This window comes from Amphiprion ocellaris, chromosome 21 (genome assembly GCF_022539595.1).
Source record: "Amphiprion ocellaris isolate individual 3 ecotype Okinawa chromosome 21, ASM2253959v1, whole genome shotgun sequence".
Lineage (NCBI taxonomy): Eukaryota > Metazoa > Chordata > Actinopteri > Pomacentridae > Amphiprion > Amphiprion ocellaris.
In genome coordinates, this window is record NC_072786.1 from 3068833 (window position 1) to 3090963 (window position 22131).

A 22131-nucleotide genomic window follows, 5' to 3' on the forward strand; every position below is an offset into this window, starting at 1 on the left:
GAAATCATCACTTACAATAAGAGCAGCAACAACAAAGACACTTAAATGGCTGTTTTCTCTAATAGGAACACCGTGAAGTGGACAAACATCACTTTCTTTATTCGCGTAGCGACTGCAGGCTTGTTAGCTGCGATAAGAACGAGGTGAAAGATGCCCAGAGGGAAGAGGACAACAAGTTGTACAGATCCAAGGCTGTTTGACAGAGTAATATAGTGCGTTTGACAACAACAGCCAGACAGCTGGCGATGTGCTTTATAAGCCTGGCACTCGCCCAAGATCCTCAAACTGTGACTTTACGGCTCTACAGATGCCACTGTCTGCCAGCGAGGCGGTTATTTAGTCAGTTGGTCCAACACACTTTGGCAATCTCATGACTTTTCACAGATAAAGACGTCCATTCTGAATGCTTCAGGATGTCTCTGGAAGTAAATACAGAATCCCAAAGTCCACTCATTCAATATTTAGTCTGTTTTAGCTGCTGTCATCTCCACTAATTTGTAAAGAAAATACTGTATATGGTTCTTTATTTTCTTGCCAAATTTGGGGGATTTTTTTAAAATAATACTTTTCAGGGAAACCTTTTTTTTGATGATGATATATTTTCACAGTGAAAACTTCCACATTTTTGGGAAATTTTTGAACATTTTTTGGTGTAAAAAAACATCTTTAAAAAAATGTTTCTTTAAGAACATTGAGAAAAAAATCAACCAAAATCCAGCGGAAAATATTAGAAGTTTTACTGATATATATGAAATCACTTTAGATATTTTTAGGATTTGTTTGGGAAGATTTTTATTAATTTTTAAAAAATATTTACAAGAATTTTCTTGTCAAATTTGTGGGATTTTTTTTTTTTTTTTAAATAAAACTTTTAAGGGAAACTTTGAAGGAATTATTGGAATTTTCTTCCTGAAGGTTTTGCAAATTTTCAGACATTTTTCGGGGGATCTTTTTCAGACAAGGGAACAATATTTTTTGGTGCCCATAAATGAAGACAACAGGAGGATTAATATGTAAATGTTCAACAAACAGATCTGGACACAACAAGCTGTTTGACTGTGAACTTGATTCTTCTTTGTTGCACAAAAACCCTATTTTTTTTTATCCTGGTCTACAACGTTTGCAGACAGAACTGAGGATAGTACATTTAAATATCTGACTTTCGTTTGGCATTTTAGTGACATTTAGTCTTTAAAATCTGTTCTGGATAGTCGTTCATTATGAGTAATACTGTAGAGTTCAGTTTCTGTAACTTGCTCTGTTGAATTTGGCACATTTTTTGTCCATTAATGCATGTTTCTACAGATAAAAACACTATTTTTAAAATTTTGACTGTATTCTACAGAGGATAACGTGGTGTATAGAGAATGGATGGAGGGACATTTTAACTGTGACATATTTAATATTATTTGGGTTTATAGTTTACAAGGTTTGGCCCATTTTACACTTGGAATAATGACTAATTAAATATTTTATTTCGTGATACATGTTCGTTTTTTTTTAACATATCCTGGTGATTTCAGTGTTCAGAAAACCTTGAGGAGAGAAAAGGCCTTTGTGTTTTATTAATGCAGCGCTTCTGTTGCTCTTTTCAAAGTCTGAACCCAGACTCTGTGCTGGAAGAACAGCAATGTGATTACAGAGGAACAGACAGCTGAAATACAATTTACTTTTTATATAATCCACAAAGAATAGCCAGTGGCCGGCAACATGCTGGTTGGAAACAGCAGAAACCTGATCCAGATCAAAAAAGCATCGATTATTTACAGTAAAACTCTTTCTGTAGACATAAAAAAAGCACTTTTATTCCACTTTTAGTGCTTTGTGCTGTGGGTGTACGGCTCCTTTTGTCTGTTAAAGGCCACAAAAATCTAAATGTGGTAATGTACCAGATGTGTGCAGAAAGAAAAGCCCCTCCAGAAAGCCTTTTATGTCTGCCGACAGTGATGACCTGAAAGCGTTAACCTTGAATTGGCTTTCATGACATGATAATGTGACCTTCCTTTCAGCTGGCTGGGATAGATTCTCACTTTTTCACTGAAGCTAAAGTTAGAAATTTAAATAAATCTGCCTGTCTGATTTCATGTTGGGGGGAAAAATGCCACAGCTCTGGATTCTACAGTTAAATGGCTTCCACTCGTGGCAAATATTTACCCCATAAGCCTCATTTATGTTCTTCCAAAACATTACATCGGGGGTGTCCAACATGCGGCCTGTGGGCCAAAAGCGGCCCTCATGAGGGTCCAATCCGGCCCTCAAAGTATAAAAATTCCAGAGAAGACATTAACTGCAGATTGTAAATTAGTAAAACTATAAATTTAAACTCATTTCTAGACCATGACAAGTTGTTTTGATCATCAAGTAAAATACTAGATTACTAGTTGTTCTTTTGGGTTTTTTGGTCTGGCTTTTGTTGTTTTGTTTCTCGTTTTTGTCATTTTGTGTTTCCTTTTGTAATTTTTTGCCTCCTTTCTGTTATTTGTGTAGTTTCTTGTCTTGTTTTTGTCCATTTTTGGGGGAAATTTTTTGTCTCATTTTGTTTGGTGTCGTTTGTCTCATTTTTTGTTGTTTTGTTTCCCACGTTTGTCGTTTTGCATATCATTTTTGTAATATTTTGTCTTTTTTTGTCAAACTTTTGTCAATTTCTTTTGTCATTTTGTTTCTCATTTTTGTCATTTTGTGTAATTTCTTGTCTCGTTTTTGTCGTTTGTCCATTTTTTTGTTGATTTGTAATTTTTTTGTTAATTTTTTTGGCTCTTGTTTCTTGCTTTTGTCATAAGATAAGATAGTCCTTTATTTATCCCCATGCCAGGGGAAATTCACAATGTTACAGCAGCTTATGTAGCAATAAACATAGTAATAGTAATAAAATAATAATAAAATAGTAGTAATAATATTTACAATATGTACAGGGATGAGAAATGAGATGAAATAGTGCAGTACTGACACACTGTAAACAACACAATATAAAGTGGCTTGAAAAAATAAGTTTAAAAAGTGCAAAGATGCAGCAGTGCAAGAATTGCTGTGCATTTTTTTTATGGTTTGGGGTGATATGAGTCCAGTTATTTTATGTCTCATGTAATATTTTGTCTTGTTTTTGTCTTTTTTGTCTGACTTTTGTTGTTTTGATCATAAAGTAAAATACTACATCATTCAGTTCCAGATAGCTGTGACTAAATGTTGTGTTCCTTTGTAGACACTCTGATCTGGAAGTTGTAATGTGGAAATGATAAACTGAGGCTGAATGTTGCTCATGAATCAAATTTGTTTTTCTTATCAATTTTCAGGTTGTTCATAATGTTTCATAAAAAGATAATTCCTTAAACATGAACATTTTCAGAATGTCCCTTTTTGCACTAAAACAAAGGAAAATGTGAAGTTGTTGTTATTTACAGGTTATTATGCTGTGATTTTACTGGTTACTGGAGATCAGATTGGTCTGAATGTGGAACTGAACTAAAATGAGTTTGACAATCCTGCATTAGATTGTTGTTCATAGTTACAGCATCTCTCTAGTTGCTGACTAAACCCCTAAAAACTCATCTGTTTGTGTGTCAATCTTGCATGTTTACATTTTTTCCACCATTAAAATAATCCTTTCCTGCCCTGATTTAACTCCGTTGCTTCAGAACGTGCATCTATCTTATAGTAAACACTTCCAAACTTCGCTTGTATCTACTTGTACATGCTAAAACATACTGTGATCCACCAAAAATGACACTATCTTTGCAATCTGTATTTCTAATTGAGAAGAACTACACCGTATATTGCAGGTTGTAATCTTAAAGTCCCACATTCTGTATGCTGTTTTAATAATAAAGGTGCCAAACTGTATACCAGCAGGCTATAAAACATGGATATTTCAGCATATATGGGAACAAACTGTGCAGAAAAGTGATTTATTTCACAGTGTGAATGGCTAATGAGCAAAATAGTGGCCCTTTTCATATGAATAAATTATTTCCCTCCGGAGGCATGAGGAGAAATCTGAGATTTCTAGCTGAACAACACTTCACAGATCAGCAGCGGCACATTTCTGCCTCCTCTCGTGGCTTGTCAGAGCAGGAAACAGGCCTGTTATTGCCAAACACTGACATTACAACCTCCATCATACTGTATGTACCAACATTCAGCACAGAGCAGCAAAGAATGAGCTGAACAGAATCTCATGTGATACCGCTGAGCGCTGACCCAGTTTAGGAACGACTGCAGAGCTGATCTGGAAGTAAGATTTAAGAAAGTCAATCTTTTCCTTGAAATTAAAACTCAGTGAAATTAAAACTCACCCTCATACAGTATGCAGCTAAATAGTTTCATTGCTTTTTTAGAACTTAAATTTCTTTTAATAAAACATATTTATTAGAATCTACCTGCAGAAAAATGCTTTGTTATCGTGGTAAAACAAGGATTTACATTTTCACCATGAAAAGGAGGGTTGAAAAGCAGACCACATATCAAAATATTCCAGTATTTCTTCCATTAAAATGATCCCTTTCTGCCCTGAAACGGCTGAGCCGGATGGTGATGATTATCACGCTGCTGTCCGGAGCAACGGACACTGTTGCCAAGCAACGCTAAAGATCCTAGCCCTCGAGGCTAATGTAGTTACAGAGATTAAAACTGATAGTTGAAGTCTCACCTCCAGTTCTCACAATTTACCACATCTCCCCAACGGTTTTTCACATTCAGGCTCATCTTTGCACCTTCTGCTTTTGGGTTTTTCTCCCTGCAAAGTGTGATTCATTTTACAGTACGGTGTTGCACGGCCGTCTCCATTTTATTTACATCTGCTTCCCCGTGTCATGATGTGCTACTCTGTTCTCTCTGGCATGATCATCTTAATATCCTGCTGAGTGTGATGTTCTTTTATACTCTAATCTGAAAGGTTGTATATGTGGAAGATCAGAGAAGAGAATATGTGTAAAGTTTCCACTTAATCAGTTTTTTTTGGTCAGATGTACACTGATAATGAGGGTTTCTATACATACATTGGTTATATATCACACGTTAACATGTACTGATCCTATTTTTTGTTCTTGGTGTAAATTCCCACATCTCATCTGAGGAAACCTGTCATTTAAGATCTTCCATCTCGCCTTCTAGCAACCCCACAGCATCGTCCAGCGCCGCCTGCTGGAGGGAAACATCCCACGGCTGAGAGGCGAGGCCCGGGACCTCAGCACCAGGGTTCGATCCCCGCTGGCGGACACCAAGGACGGACCCACGGACGCCGAGGAGAGGAGCGAGAGCACGGCCGACGACTCCACGGAGGAGCGGGAGTCTCTGGAGGAGAGCGAGAGGAGCCTCCGGTCGGACGAGGAGGACGACAACAGCGAAGCCGGAGCCAGGCAGACGGCGGAGAAACCCGAGGGCACGGAGAGCTCGACCGCCCTCACAGCTCTGGTCATTCAATGCAAGGTAAGACACTATTAAGACTACTAGTTTCCATCCATCCATTATCTATACACCGCTTAATCCTCACTAGGGTCATGGGGGGGGGTGGAGTCTATCCCAGCTGACTCAGGTGAAGGCAGGGGACACCCTAGACAGGTCACCAGTCTGTCACAGGGCTACATACAGAGACAAACAATCACTCTCACATTCACACCTACGGGCAATTTAGAATGATCAATTAACCTCAGCATATTTTTGGACTGTGGGAGGAAGCCGGAGTACCCGGAGAAAACCCACGCATGCACAGGGAGAACATGCAAACTCCATGCAGAAAGATCCCGGGAAAGTCGGGACGCGAACCAGGGATCTTCTAGCTGCAAGGCGACAGTGCTAACCACTACACCACTGTGCAGCCCTCAAAACTACTACTACTACTACTACTACAACACTTTTGGGAAATCTGAACATTTTTTGGTGGAAAAAAAGAAATGTTCAAAATATTTAAGAACATTCACATAAAAATCAACCAAAATCCAGCGAATTTCGCTGGATTTTGGTTGATTTTTATGTGAATGTTCTTCAAGAAAATATTAGAAGTTTTACTGATATATATGTAATCACTTTAGATATTTTTAGGATTTTTTGGAAATATTTACAAGAATTTTCTTTCCAAATTTGGGGGATTTTTTAAAAAAATAAAACTTTAAAGGAATAATTGGAATTTTCTTCCTGAAGGTTTTGCAAATTTTCAGAAATTTGGTGAATTTTTTTGCTGAATTTTTGGATTTTTTTCATACAGGGAAACAATATTTTTTGCTGCCCGTAAATGAGGCAACAGGAGGGTTAAATGCAACGCTGGGTGCTGTGCCACTTTCTACTACAGCATACAAACTGGAGACAAGAGAAGATACAAAGACAGCAGCGCTGGGCTCTGATAACTCATCATTTAGAGCCGGCTCTTCATTTACTTTCTCTTTACAACACATCAGAAGCTTGGCAGGACACAGCAGCTGTCTCACAGCATCTGAACTACAGATAACTGAGTCACAGTCCAACCTGGTTAATGTGTCCACATGGACCCAAGATCAATACATCGTAGTTACCTCAGAACAAGGATGCTGAGGCTTGTAATGGGCAAACTGTGTGGGTTTCAGGACAAAAGGAAAGACAAAAACAAGAAGAAACCAAAACTAAAATTTAAGCAGTAGACTTTTAAAACTTATATTTAACCCATGTGGTGACCAAGAGATAATGTGGATCAGGTTTACCCAACATGTACCAAACACCGGCCCTTATAACCTCCCTAAGGATCAGCTGTGACCTTTCCTTTTTTGCACTCTTATATAAGCCCTATTCACACAGGATTAGTACCTGAGGACCAAAGGTGATCTGTAATAATTGCAGAGGATGTCTGTGATCTTAATGCCGTGAGAATGCGCTATGTCGGTAATTTGTAAAGTAATAACTCCCCTGCAAATTACCTACTATATTTCGCCAAACACCGACTTCCTGTGATAATACTAGCCCCGTGCCAATCTACACCTCAGTGATTGAGGGGTATTTTAGTTTTTTTATTGCGTGTCTTTTTCTACATCTTTCCTGGTTGAATTATGGAGGCTGCGGTGGAAATTATTGACAGCATTTTCGGTGCAATGCAGGAGTAGACCGATACACAACAGGCCTATGGGGCATTCACAGAAACGACAAAATCAGATCAACAAGAAGAGGGAAATCTGGGAGGATACGGAGATGGATGACATGCGTAGGTCAGTCCAGGCCAATCCATCACAGGGCTACATATAGAGACAAACAATTCACAACTACAGACAATTTAGAATCACCAATTAACCTCAGCATGTTTTTGGACTTTAGGAGGAAACCGGAGAACCTGGAGAACATGCAAACTCCATTCAGAAAGATCCCAGGAATGAATTTGGTCCTAAATGACTTGAAAAGTATCCCAAAGACACAAAAATGATCCAAAATGACAAGAAACGATCCAAGCTGACAAAACTTGTTGAAAATGACAAGAAAACTGTCCAGAATTATTCAAAACTTGTCCAAAATGGCTTAAAATTGTTCAGAATGATTTAAAAATTATCTATAATTACAGAAAATTAGTCCAGAATGACATGAAATTGGTCCTAAATGACTTGAAAATTATCCCAAAGACACAAAAATTATCCAAAATGATGAGAAACAATCCAAGCTGACATAAAACTTGCTGAAAATGAGAAGAAAAATTGTCCAAAATGACTCAAAGATTGTCCAGGTCAATATATAATTATTGCTCTGGTGACCTTTGGGCATCTATGAGCCTCTATTCTTTCCTGGTCTACATGCTCTGTTGGGCCAAACTCTGTTAATGTGACTTGGCTGCAGACTGGAGTCACCAGGATGCTGGTATTACTGACCAGCTCCTGGTCACACAGTGGAATATTGATGACATAAAGTGGGTGAAACAGGTGCCAGTTTGGGGTTTCATTAAATAAATAAAATATATCACACAAACACAGTGATATCTGCCGGTCAGATTGTAGTAATATCTTTGTTCTTCCAGCATCGCGGCGTTAATGATGCGTGGGAGATGAAGTACGCCTTTACATTAGAAAGACATGTCAGGAAATGACTGGAGGTAGAGATGGTCCCTGGTTAATGTGAATCACAGACTTATGGTTCACAGCTGTGTTCTTCATTCCAGCCCTCTGGTGTGGAGACTCCACGGTTAGTTTATATATGAAACAAGTTCCTCTTTGATAAGTTAAACACAAGACACTCGTGCTCCAAACAAAAAGGATGTACACCCAATGAAGCACTGAGGATCCCTGACCCATCACTATACACACCAGTGATTCCTAACACATCTCTGGGGGTCATCAGGTGGAAACCTCCCTTCAACGGTGTTTAGTCTATTTAGTCCCACAACACTTCCAGGAGGCTAGGATGAACTCTGGCATCCCAGATTCACCCCCCTAGTGCCAGTTCACACTGCTCCTACACAATCCAAACAGCACTGCTACATTCAGCTGACCCAGCACTGCAAAAACTCTAAATCTTACCATGTCTATTTCTCTTATTTTTAACCAAAATGTCTCATCCCACTTGATTTAAGATAAATTCACTTAACAAGAGGCATTTCAGCAGATGGAGGGACTTGTTTTAAGACAGTGCATCTTAAATATCCTGTTTTGAGTTGAATTTTACAAGAAAACTCAAAATGAGTTCAATACATCTCAAATTAGGAGGTTACATGAAAGCAAAAACCTATTTTTGAGTGAAAAACTGCTATTTTTAAGCATGTCTGGCCTATTTTAAGTCACCTAAGCTTGACAATCCTGGTAAAATATAGTTTAACCCTTGTGTCGAAAATGTGGAGAAAAAAATCTATTTTCACAGTGAAACTTCTGATGTCCACATTTTCAACATTTTTGGGAAATCTTTGAACATTTTTTTGGTGGAAAAAAAAATGTTAAAAATGTTTCTTAAGAACATTCACAAAAAAATCAACCAAAATCCAGCAAATTTCGCTGGATTTTGGTTGATTTTTATGTAAATGTTCTTAAAGAAAATATTAGACATTTGACTTATATATATGGAATCACTTTAGATATACTTAGGATTTCTTTGGAAGATTTTTACTCATTTTTCTGAAAATATTTACAAGATTTTTTTGCCAAATTTGGGGAATTTTTTTTTTTTAAATAAAACTTTTAAGAGAAATTTTTAAGGAATTAGTGGAATTTTTTTACTGAAGTTTTTGCAAATTTTCAGTAATCTGGAGATTTTTTTTGCAGAATTTTTGGACTTTTTTCAGACAAGGAAACAATTTTTTTTGGTGCCTGTAAATGACGACGACAGGAGGGTTAAAATAAATTTTCCCAGCTAATTTTAAGATCTCAATATTCTAAATATCATATCTTATTTCAAGGAATCTTACCAAGCCATTTTTCACTTGTTCTATTGGCAGATTTTTCCATTTATTTCAAGGTAAAAGTTCCTTGAAATAAGTTTTTTTTTCTTGTTTTGAGAGGGGCATTTTTTCCAGTGAGGAGATGCTCCAAGTGGTGACCAGTACCAATGCTACCAGTTGGCTAGTGCAAGATGCTGAATACCTAGTGCCAAGTGCTAAAAAGTCACAAAGAAACTATACTTGTAGACTCTCCAAACCCCTCTAAATGCTAATGCTAGCTGCAAGACTACAACCATGTCTGAAGCAAACTGACCACTGACAAGGAAACAACACAATCCAGCTCACCAAACTTGTTAGTGCTACATGCTAATTGCTAACATGCTTCACTACTTCAGCCAAGATCACCACAGACAGAGATTAGACAAGCAGACTTCATCTAAGATGCAAGTACCAACTGCTAACTGCTCATGCTATCTAAAAAGCAGAAACAAAAAAAAGACAAAGACACAGCGACTACCTGTACGTCACAGCCTTACCTGAGATGGCCACATGGTCCCAGAGAGACTCCAACAGGCCACTCCCCCACCTTATCTACACTTCCTCTTCCTGGATCTCTGTCTATTGGGAGAGGGAAAAGAAGGCGGGAAAGCAGAGTGAAGGAGAGGGCTTGTCCTCTGCCTCACTCTAAAAAACTAAGATCTGTATCATGCACAAGCAACTCATGCATTTGTAAATGATATACGCTACAAAAGTGTGGAAATGAGAATAATATAGGTGTATCTGGAACCAGTAAACATATCCTTCAGAATCACTAACCCTGATATATTTTATTATGACAGAGTGCACTAAGTGAACAATAAATACCATATAGAGCAATTAAAAACTCTGAATATTTTCTTTAACTACCAACAATTGTACATTAAAATGACAAGTTTTTATCATGAATATGTGTTAGTAAAATGTTTACGGGTAATTTAAGTGTATTCGATGTCTTACATTTTATAAAGACAGTAAGAAAGTAATTTGTGCTTATACACTTAATCATGCACATTTTCAACAAATTTCTTAACTGATAATCATCAGCATTATCAACCAATAATCAATTAATTGATAGCACAAAACAAGAAAAGCACTCAGAGCAGTACTCTTCTAAGGCTACTCAGTCATTGTATCATTTCAGAGGGATGAAACCTTGAATAAAAAAAATTACCTTATGGTGAGCACAGGTGTACTCTCTGTTTGAAAGCATGAAACTACTGGTGGCCCAAGTGCCTCCTCTGGTCATTACAGGGTCAAACAGTAAGAAGTTTCACCTGGTGGTGCAACCAGGTACTACAGCTAATACAGAAAGAGTGTGTCAGAAAATACATTTTCTGACACACGTCCTTTATCCCCTGCCTTGTCGGTTAATATATCTTTAATTGGTTCAATTATTAGCAGAAATTAATCAATTAACTGGTAATCATTAACACCTTTGTCTGTACTACAGTGACCAGTTTTACTGCTGTAGAACTGGAGTAAAGTATAGAAAAGATGACACTGAGTTCTTATTTTCTATCAGTTATCTGATCAAAACATTCTTTCAAATATTCATTCAGCATTGAGGAGCGGTTTAATAAATAACCATAAATCCAACATGCACTGTCACAAGTCCCCAGTTGAGTATGGGCCACTGAGCTTGCTGCATCTTAAAAATCCTTTACTGAGCACTAGCTATGAAAACTGGAGTTGAACTGATGTTCATTCTTCTTATTAAGCGTCTCTTCTGATGCACATTAGGCATTAATGGTGTGGATTCACATGGAGAAGCTCCCTGCAGTCGCCCATCAACACTCCAGTGACTAATGTATGCAGAAAGGTCACACAAAATACTCACTACGACTGATTCAGAGCCTCACCAACAACTTTATGATATCTAACCACCTGAAAATGTCAGACTTGTTCTGTGATAATATTATGTTAGATGTAAAATATCTGCTCAGTCCAGTCCTGTTGAATAACTGATATTACAGAAAGGTTAGAGAGAGGAAGTTTTTTTTCTTAAGTATCTACATTTTAGTTTTGTGAATAAAATAATTTTCTTCACCTACACTGACACAGTATAATACTGCTGTTAGTGCTGAAAGAAGTTGATTTGGTTCATTTTTTTTCAGGTATTTGTCACTGCAAATTAATAGTTTTGGGGTTTTCCGTTGAGAATATTTCACTTTGGCATTCTCAGCACGCTCTGATATTTTACACACTAAGTGACTAATTTGTTTAACTGGTTGGATTTCCATTAGCTTCCATCATAGCCGCTGCTCCAGGGGTCCATTAATTGAATAATCACAAAAATATATGACTCTTTATTTTAAGGCATTCCTCTGGGTATTGTTCTATTTTATTAGAATTATGACTGTATGTATAGCTACAGAGATTATATTTTGACCTTTTGAATTTGGATTAGAGACTTGCAGCCAAGCATGACACTGAAGACAGAGTCATTTTTTATCCTTTCACAGAAATCAGTGAAGAGATCAAACAACTTCTGTTTCCTGTAGTCTCCATATGTAGCATCACTTCTGTGAATTCTGCATGTGTGAGTAAATTTAAAACTATCGTGTACTTTTCCAGTGGATTCAGCATTTTCCCCTATTATTCAGTGTGCTTTGCCAGGTTTTATCATCAACTTATTAAATGCAAAGTGTTCCTCAGTTACTCATTCGCCGGCTATTTTTAAACTTCAGGGATAGAGAGGGATTTTTTGCACCGGCAGGACTGAGACAAAAGAGCAGGTTTGTGGGTCTGCTGATAAGCTGGTGAGGCCGTGAGGACAAAGGAGGCTCGCTCAGCTAACTCAGGCTGTACCGAGATCAAAACAAGGTACATGGAAACTGAACGTGTTTATTTCCAAGGGGGGAAATATCCTCGAGTCAAGTGGATAAGGTATTGATTTATGAAGGAGATGACGTGGAGAGAAGGATACACAGACGTGGTCTATGGAGGCTGGATGGGTGCTGGGCAGTCAAAAACACAGAATATATTAGAAAATGTCCTAATAGGAGGCAACAAATAGGCCTCCAGAATATAAAAATGCAATTTTTGGTCCACTTTTAAGCCATCAGATTGGAATAAATATGGAAATGTCTACTGAATCAGTTAAAGCTAGCTGATTAGAACAGTCAAGTTTCAGCATTTTGACTGCTGTGCCTGACTATAATCCATTAAAACAGCATCTAATGCATATGAAATGCAACCCTGAAATGCTGATTATCTCTCTATGTACAGTGTTAGCAAACTGTGAAAAACTGTTCATGGTGTTAATGTTTCAAATGTCTTGTTTTGTTCAAATAATCGCCCAAACTATTTAACCATCTTCCATTAGTACAAAAAAACCCAGAAATATTTATACTGACAAGATGAAAACAAAGCGCTTTTTAAAATTTAATTTTCTTTTACAAAAAAAAGATCCTTCATTAACCCTCCTGTTGTCCTCATTTATGGGCACCAAAAAATTATGGTTTCCTTGTCTGAAAAAAAATCAAAAAATTCAGCAAAAAAAATCCCTAAATTTCTGAAAACTTGCAAAACCTTCAGGAAGAAAATTTCAATAATTCCTTAAAAATTTCCCTTAAAAAAATCCACCAAATTTAGCAAAAAAAAATCTTGTAAATACTTTTTAAAAATAAGTAAAAATCTTCCAAAATAAATCCTAAAAATATCTAAAGTGATTCCATATATATCAGTGAAACTTCTAATATTTTCTTTAAGAATATTTCCAAAAAAATCAACCAAAATCCAGCGAAATTCGCTGAACTTTGGTAGATTTTTGTGAATGTTCTGAAAGAAACATTTTAACATTTTTTTTCCACCAAAAAATGTTAAAAGATTTCCCAAAAATGTTGAAAATGTGGACATCAGAAGTTTCACTGTGAAAATATATTTTTTTCTCCACATTTTCAAACTTTAAAACGGGTCAGTTCTGACCCGCAGGACGACACGAGGGTTAAATAACTGTTTACCAAACTGCTTCAGATTTAATCACCGAGTCGATGAATTTGCTCATTTTGCAGCTGCACAGTCTGTAATTCCTCAAATATGACTGAGAACATGTTGCTGCAGTTTATCTGAAAGCAAAAATGAAAACAGCGATCATAAAGGAAGGATTATTGTGGAAAAATATCTAAATCATACATAGTGTGATGCTCGTTTAGCAGCGTGGGGGTGGTTGCAGCATACTGCTTATCTCACATGCATGCAGAGCTGCCATATGTTCCCTTCACTGTCCTTATTATTTCATTGCATTATCTCTTTTCCACATACAACATGTTTCTCCTTGTGTACGGGTTGTATGACGTGAACTTTGGGGATGCTGAATATGGTCTTCAGAGACAACAGTTGCCATAAACCCTGGCAATCTGCTGCACTGTGGGTGAAACACGTCTTTGTGACACGAAGAGGCCTGCAGGCAGCGGAGCCACCGTGAGATAAAGAAGACAAATGTCAGTGGAAATTAGCGCTAAGCTGCCTGCTAGCATCACTGCAGTTAAATTCAGTGAAAGATGAAGTGAGGAGATGTTTTGGAAATAGGCTTATTTGCTTTTGTTGCTGGGTGTAACATGAGATACAAGTGTTGACATGAATGCAAAGCTAATGCTAGAAGACAGTTAGCTCAGGTTAGCATGGATTTTACACAAAAGTTTATGGACAGATAATACAAATTATTACAAAATTAGTCAACTTTGAAGGAGTTAGTAAGAGTATTTTTGACCTTTGGAAAGACAAGGCAGTGTTTTTTTCCTGTTTACGGTCTTTCCATTAAATTAGGCTAAGCTAAGCTAGCTATCGTCTGGCTTTAGCTGCTTAACTATTGTTTTAAAACTGCACTAATTGATTTTTTGGCACTCTGGAGCAAAGAATTGATTTGATTATTTTATAAGCTAACATAAATAACATGCTAGCCTACAGTGGCTAACATGAAACACCCAGTAGAAACCTTCTATTTGTAGTCATCTGTTTCTTGTCTTTCATTTAAACTAAGCTAGGCTAGCTATCGCCTGGCTTTAGCTTCTTAACTATTGTTCTAAACCTGCAGTGATTGATTTTTTGGCACTCTGGAGCAAAGAATTGACATGATTTAACATCAATAACATCCTAGCCTACAGCGGCTAACATGAAACACCCAGTAGAAACCTTCTATTTGTCGTCGCCTGGCAAAAATAGCCCTAACATTTACTCTACTTTCAGCCTCCACCTCCTTGGCGAAGCATTTTGGTCTCCAACAACTCCAACATCTTTTAGTTTTAGCAAATCACCAGTGCTCAACAGCAAGACGCTAACTTTGTCTGTCTGGTTGGTGGTATGTAGCCTGAAGTGGGGGTGACATAAACTGTGTATTTAGAGTATTTTCCAGCACAAAATAGTTGCCTTCTGTCCATCACAGACTGCACCAAAACATTAATCTTGCATTGCCAGCACTGGAGCATGATCTGACTGCTCTTCATTATCATGCTGATATAGGAGGATATGCTTTATCTTGTCTGTATCTCTTTAAACCATTCACTCCTGTCCAGAGTGGTGTTAAGCCCAGGACGAAGGGATGGTGTCCCTGCAAAATAGTTTTTAGGGATCTTGTTTTGGCAGTAGTGTTGTCACTGAAACAACTAATTCACCTGCCTTATTGCATGAGTCTGCTCTTCATCAGAATTTGCAGTTTTCAGTATGTTGGTTGCTGCTTGGAGGTAGATGTTACTGTTTCCCAATGTGGAATGCATAATGGAAATGACTTATTGTCTACATCTGGTGAGTCAGACGACCAAAACAGTCACGTCGAGGGCTAAATAATGAGATAAAACTCACTAAAAAGCTCTGCAGTGCTTATTGAAATGATTATTATCTGTCAACACTGTACACATAACTTTAAGATGATAACAATAATAAAATAACAAAGCTTTGACATTGTAAAATGTCAAATTATGAATCTTTACTTCCATAAATCACTTTCCTCTACACTGCGGAGTTGTTGGACTAATGTGGTGAATGTGCACGTATGACTCACTTGCTTAATATTTCATGCTCCAGTGATGCATGAGTCCGAAAAATCAAAGTGCACTCAGCAAACTAAAGAATCAGCATCTTCTGTCAGCAATATGAGTAATATATCAGCTAATAAGCAAAAAAACAGCTCATGTGGCCTGTAATCATACACAGAATGTCTCTGCTGGTTTGTTTTTAACCTGATTAGGGAGCGTGAGGCCGCTCAACCAAACACCTGCAGCACAATCAATACAGACCAGGTTACAGACAAAATAGCATCTGACACCAAAAAAACAAGGCTCAGGTTGGAAACGCTCCACTAATGGGAGATTTGTTTGTTTGAACTAAGTTAATTAACAGTTGAAGTGGACTTTATTTTTCAGTTTGGCAGTTTTGTGAGCGCATGGCAGCCAAGGGGATTTACTGAAAAGAGGAGAGATCAGTGGCTTTGAAAGGCTGTGTGCATGTGCCACTGTGACTGGCTGTTTCCTTGTGTGCGACGGTGCCAGACCGAAGTGGAAAATCACACTGTGACACCAAAATCTCCCCTCTGTCTTCCCCACAGTGCTGCGAGGCTGAAGTCAAAGCATCCATCAACACTGGCAGCCAACATAACCACATCTCCACCTCCTGCTGCCAGAGGCTGGGGTAAGAAACTCCTCTCTGATGTGCAGATACACTGTAGGCAGTTTATGAAATGCTCTGACAAACAAATCAAAACAATACAAATAGTGAATACATAAAAAGAGAAGCCAAGGAAGAGGAGATTATATTATAGGAAAAGGAAGTGAATGAACTGGATTTTAAAAATAAGCCTTCAAGGAAGATTAAATAAGACAGCATATGAGCTCTCAAGAGTTTCTCCAGAATCTTATGACTTGACGTCACCTTCATCTTGATAAAAGACTTTAAAAAGCAAAATAAAGCTCAGCCTTTACAACACTGGCTACAGTATGAGAAAGAAATTATATGTAGTTTTTATCCTCGTTAAAAATCAGCTGTAAACAGTAAAGGATGCTAAAACTGATGTTTTCTCTATAATCCCAGTTATTAAATCTCAGCTCCACAAAATTTGATAGACAGTTTAATATAAAGTGCTGGTTATTCATCATAAGAGGAGTCCGTTTCTGAGAGACAGCCACTCCAGCTACTCAGATGAAATGTACAAGAAAGTTTCTGAACTATTAAATCTATATTTTAGAGAATGTCTGTGTGTGTGTGTTGTTAGACTGGTGCCCAGTTCACCATGTGGAGGAAGCAGCTCAGTGACGGATCTGCAGCTGCAGCTGGGCAGCCAGACACTCAGGTGTTCAGCGTATGTCAAAGGTAAGAATGTCACTTTGAACACGATGTGAAATAAAGTGAAAGTATTTGATTGCTGTAATTTTTATCATAGGTACACTTCAACTGTGACAGACAGAATCTAAACAAAAAAAATCCAGAAAATCACACTGTATGATTTTTAAATTATGAATTTACATTGTATTGCATGAAATAAGTATTTGATACAGCAGCAAAACAAACCTTTGTTTACAGTGACAGAGGTCAGATGTTTCCTGTAGTTCTGGACCAGGTCTGCATTGCAGCAGGGATGTTGGTCCACTCCTCCATACAGATCTTCTCCAGATCTTTCAGGTTTCAGGGCTGTCGCTGGGCAACACAGAGTTTCAGCTCCCTCCAAAGATTTTCTATTGGGTTCAGGTCTGGAGACTGGCTAGACCACTCCAGGACCTTGAAATGCTTCTTATGGAGCCACTTCTTAGCTGCCCTGGCTGTGTTTTGGGTCATTGCCATAATGGAAGACCCAACTACGACCCATCTTCAATGCTCTTAACTGAGGGAAGGATGCTGATACATGGTCCAAACACAGCAGTTGGAGTTTCTACCAAAAAGTTCTATTTTAGTCTCATTTGACCACATGACTTTCTCCCATGCCTCCTCTGGATCATCCAGATGGTTGCTGGCAAACTTCAGACGGACCTGGACCTGTGCTGGCTGGAGCTGGGGGACCTTTAATCCATGATGGTATAGTGTGTTACTAATGGTAACCTTTGAGAGTATTGATCAGGTCCTCCCGTGTAGTTCTGGGCTGATCCCTCACCTTCCTCATCTCTCACCCCTGTATATATTGTAAATATTATTACTACTGTTCTATTATTATTTTATTCCTATTACTATGTCTATTGCTACATAAGCTGCTGTAACAATGTGAATTTCCCCTGGCGTGGGGAGAAATAAAGGACTTATCTTATCTTATCTTATCTTATCTTATCTTATCTTATCTTATCTTATCTTATCTTATCACTGATACTCCACAAAGCAAGGTCCTACCAAGGGAGATTGACAGTCATCCTGAGTTTCTTCCGTTTTCTAATAATTGCACCAACAGTTGCCTGTTGTCCTGTAGTCCATCCAGATCTACCATTTTGTCCCTGGTGTCCTTAGACAGCTCTTTAGTCTTGCCCATGGTGGAATAGCTGGAGTCTGATTGAATGTGTGGACAGGTGTCTTCTATACAGGTAACGAGTTCAAACAGGTGCAATTAATACAGGTAATGAGTGGAGAATAGGAGGTCTTTTTAAAGACAAACTAACAGGTCTGTGAGAGCCAGAATTCCTGCTGGTTGGTCGGTGATCAAATACGTATTTCATGCAATAAAAAGCTAATTAATTATTCAAAAATCATACAATGTGATTTTCTGGATTATTTTGTTTAGATTGTGTCACAGTTGAAGTGTACTTACAATAAAAACTACAGACCTCTCTATTCTCTGTAAGTGGGAAAACTCGCAAAATTGGCGATGTATCAAATACTTATTTTCCCCACTGTAAACATCACAGACAGAGACTGTAACATTTCTGAGCAGAGAGAAGACGAACAACGGGAGCCAAACTTCTTAAAGACAAATGGACTGAAGATGTACTGAGGAATTTGGTTTGACTGATTATGTTTGTATGGACTTTTATGAGCTCATTTGGTTATGAGTGGTCAGTAGTGCAGGCACTAGTCCAGAGAGAGAAGATAAAAAAAGACCAAACTTGATCTGCATCATCTTAGTCCCTTTGCATTAGTCTCCATCTCAAATAGCAGAGTTTATTTTTATCATGAGAAAGGTCGTCTTCCTTTTAAGGATGCCTTCCTTCAGATGACTGATCTGTTTGTTTCTTTGTCCTTGGGTTGTGTGGTTCGTGTTTTCTGCATAGTGTGCAGGTGAGACTTTCACCAAAGAAAGATGTTTGCCTTCACGGATGTTACAGAAAATAGATTTTTCATGAATGTGCTTCGAAAAACAGTTCGTGTTTAGCAAGTTAGGAAATTGTTTCCTTCTCATGCTGGATTACATGAGCTGTCAACGATACAACAAAACATCTAGCTGCAGAGAGACACAGTCAGCTTGGCCTAGAATAAAAATTGCAGGAGGAAATGGATAGCCATATAGAACATAAAAGGAATTTAAACTGAGTTTTAATGCTAACCTTAGCTAACTGTCTACTGACTGCAGCTTCATAAACGTGATATTGAATCAATCCTAATATTGTTTTTACACGGCATGATGTAACGTGGTAATTAGTGGTTAGTTGGCAGTTTTGGGAGATATAATTGTTGCCACAATTAAACTGAATCTACAACCAGGAGATGATTAGCTTAGCTTAGCATAAACACTTCACTGGTTTCACTCATATCAGGCTGCTCTCAGGTCATCCAACTCAAATCCTTCTGTTCCCAACCCTCCCCTGTCTGTTCAGGTGTTCCCCAGGGCTCTGTCCTGGGGCCTCTTCTCTTCATCATCTACCTCCATCTCCTTGGCAAAATCCTGGTTCACCTCTAACCTCCTAAAACTAAACTGTGACAAAACAGAGATTCTTCTCATTGGAACAAAATCTACACAATCCAAATTTGACAGTCTTTCCGTCACTATTGACAGCTCCTCAGTTTCTTCCTCCCCTCAGATTAAGATCCTGGGTGTCATCCTCGATTTCTCAAGAGAAGACAAAATATTACAAAAACGAGACACAAAGTGACAAAAAAACGGACAGACGACACAAATGAGACAAAAAAGACACAAAATGACAAAAACAAGACAAAAAACAATGCATAAAGCGAAACAAAAAGGAAACATAAACCGACAAAAACAAGAAACAACACAACAAAAACATGAGACAAACAATAAAAGTCAGATAAAAAAACAAGGCAAAACAACCCCCACAAAACAAGACAAAATATTACCAAAATGAGACACAAAAGAACAATGGGCAATGTGCTACTTTACTTAATGATCTAAACTACTTGTCCATGACCAGAAATCATTTTAAATTTACAATTTTAAAAATTTACAATTTCCAGTTAATGTCTTCTCTGTAATTTTTACTCTTTATAAAGTTGTCCAATGGTCCTCTGTGTAAGAAACATCCCTAAAATGTCAAAGTGTTGCTTTAAGAGCCCAAAACCATACATTTATGGGGATAATAGCATGACTATGTCTTCGCTTTGGATCTTTGTCTCTCCTTTGTTATGAAGACATTTGGTTCTCACAAGGATAAAAGACCAGAAACTCTGATTTATGTTGCAGTTCATCTTTACGAGTGACTAATTCCACCACACATTTAATAATAATACTTCCACCCGTCTCCACCTCAAAGCTCACAACCACCCTCACTGTAAAGATGCTTCACGGTGCTCATTATCACACGGCAGACACTTTATGTTGGTGATTTAACCTGGATTCAAGCTAATGTATTCATATTCAGATGAAGGGAGTTCTAAAAATTCAATTTATTTCTCCCTTTATCTCTCCTCTCTCTTTTCACTCTCAGAGGATGAGGCGTTCGAGCTGTGCCTGGGTCTTCAGACTCTGTTGGAACTTAAAGTAAGTTCCTCATTTGCTTTTCTAACATTCTGTGAGCCTTATCGTTTGCCTTTTGGTGTGTGTGTGTGTGTGTGTGTGTGTGGGTTATTAAAGCTACCCTGAAATGGCTGCATGGCTTTAAATGAGCAAAAGAGACGGAAAAATACCCGCATGAAACTGAACATTTGAGGAGGGAAGTCATAAAAGGAATGAAATGTGTGTGTGCTATCTGTCGGAAAGGGAGGGTGGTGTTATTTTAATGGTGCATGTGTCTATCAGCTGCCTGCTGTGAAGATAAAAAATAGATAAGAGCAGATTCAGGACTGTGCATATTTGAAACGTGACATTTAAATCCAACCAGTAGAGCAGGTAGTGCTGCTCTTATTTCTATAATGTGTACGCTGTGTCTAGTTATCCTGTAAAAATCGAATTAGAGTGAGACTTCAGGGTGTGAAAGGAGCATGAGCTCTAATTCGGTAAATCAGCCCCTCAGGACTTTGTGAAGTAAGATGAACATTTTAGCCATGAGCTCCCTCCTATATTTAGCTTTCTCAGCAACGTTCTTCATGAGTAGCGTTAGTAATTAATTAAGACTAGTGGCGTACACAACCAGAGGTGCAGCAGAAATGTTGAAGTGTAGCATATTGTCAAGACAACACAGATAATCATCTCTCGACTGCAGTTCTCTCCAGTTCCATAGCGTTTTATAGCATATTTCAGGTTATTGTTTTGGTTCTCCAGCCTGCAACTTTACTGCTTTGGTTCAATCTTTGTCATTTTATGGCATTGTCTCCTAATAATTATGCTTGTGTAGAACTAAAGTGCATTTTCAAATGTATTGGAAAGGATGGAAGTCTATTTCCTTCCAATCACGTTTCTGATGTCTTTATTGCTGTGCTGTCCTCCTAAGCCAGGGGTCACTAACTAGTGGACTGCGGTCCGGATCCGGACCCAGACGTCGTCTTGTACGGACCGGACCTGTGATCAGTAAATTGTAACAGGATTTTAAATTTGACAGGTCACTTCTATTTTATGAGCGCAGCTTTTCCAGTGTTTACAGCATTGGTTATCAGCTCAGGAAACACACAGTCCAATAAGTACGAGTTCTGATATCCCATGTGACACTACTCAGCCAATGAAGTCTCTGCATTGCAGGCGCTAAACATCACAGCTCTGAGTTTAGAAAACAATCGAGGACAGACAAAAGGAAGAGGACAGACAAAAAAGGAAAATAAACAACTCGACACTGAGAGGAAAGTCGTCCTGCACATGTTGATTATGTTTGGCTCAACATCCAGCTGTAAGCAGCTTCTCAACTATGAACATAATCCAAATTAAATATGGTTCCAGACTAACAAATGAGCTCCAAATGTGTCTGAGAACGACCCTGACACCGTTTAGGCCACGATTTAAAATACTGGCAGCTCAGTTCTCCCATTAAGCAGCAGAGATATAAAGGCAGTGATATAAGACAAGAAAAAAATATAAAAGTGTTCAACTGTTTACATTTTTTGAGATTCAAGTATTGTTGAAGATGTATATAAGTTGGTTCAGGTTGTTCAGTCATTATTTTTCACTTTATTTTAAGATGTACAGTTATATCAAAATGTATTTATTAATAAATGTTGTCCAAATGTTTTTGAACTGTACTGAATTTATTTGATTTGATGGTCAGTTATTGATTACATGCAGACACAAATAAAACAACTAGGTTACATCAACATATATCACACAAATTCAAGTTAGACATTATGATGTTCTGGACCTTTACTTTAATGCAATTTCTCTAACTGTGCCTCTTTGAATTTTATTTGAATACCCCTGTCCTAAGCCAAGTAATCAAATCGTATCAAGGCATGGTATTTTTCGAAACCTAACCAAGTAGTTTTGGGTGTAAACATAACTGAGCAGCGAAAAATGTAACTTAATTTTAAGAATGTGTGTATCAGGTCTTTACATGTGC

The 22131-nt window shown here is 38.0% G+C and overlaps 1 protein-coding gene across 1 annotated transcript in view; it reads left to right on the forward strand.

Moving 5' to 3' along the window:
- Positions 1 to 22131, forward strand: part of nrip2 (nuclear receptor interacting protein 2) — a 44420-nt gene that overhangs the window by 16588 nt on the left and 5701 nt on the right. Inside the window, exons 2-5 of the mRNA XM_023270959.3 lie at positions 5107 to 5421; positions 15888 to 15970; positions 16551 to 16648; positions 20137 to 20189. Coding sequence (XP_023126727.1) covers positions 5107 to 5421; positions 15888 to 15970; positions 16551 to 16648; positions 20137 to 20189 — 549 coding nt within the window. The remainder of the gene's footprint in view (positions 1 to 5106; positions 5422 to 15887; positions 15971 to 16550; positions 16649 to 20136; positions 20190 to 22131) is intronic.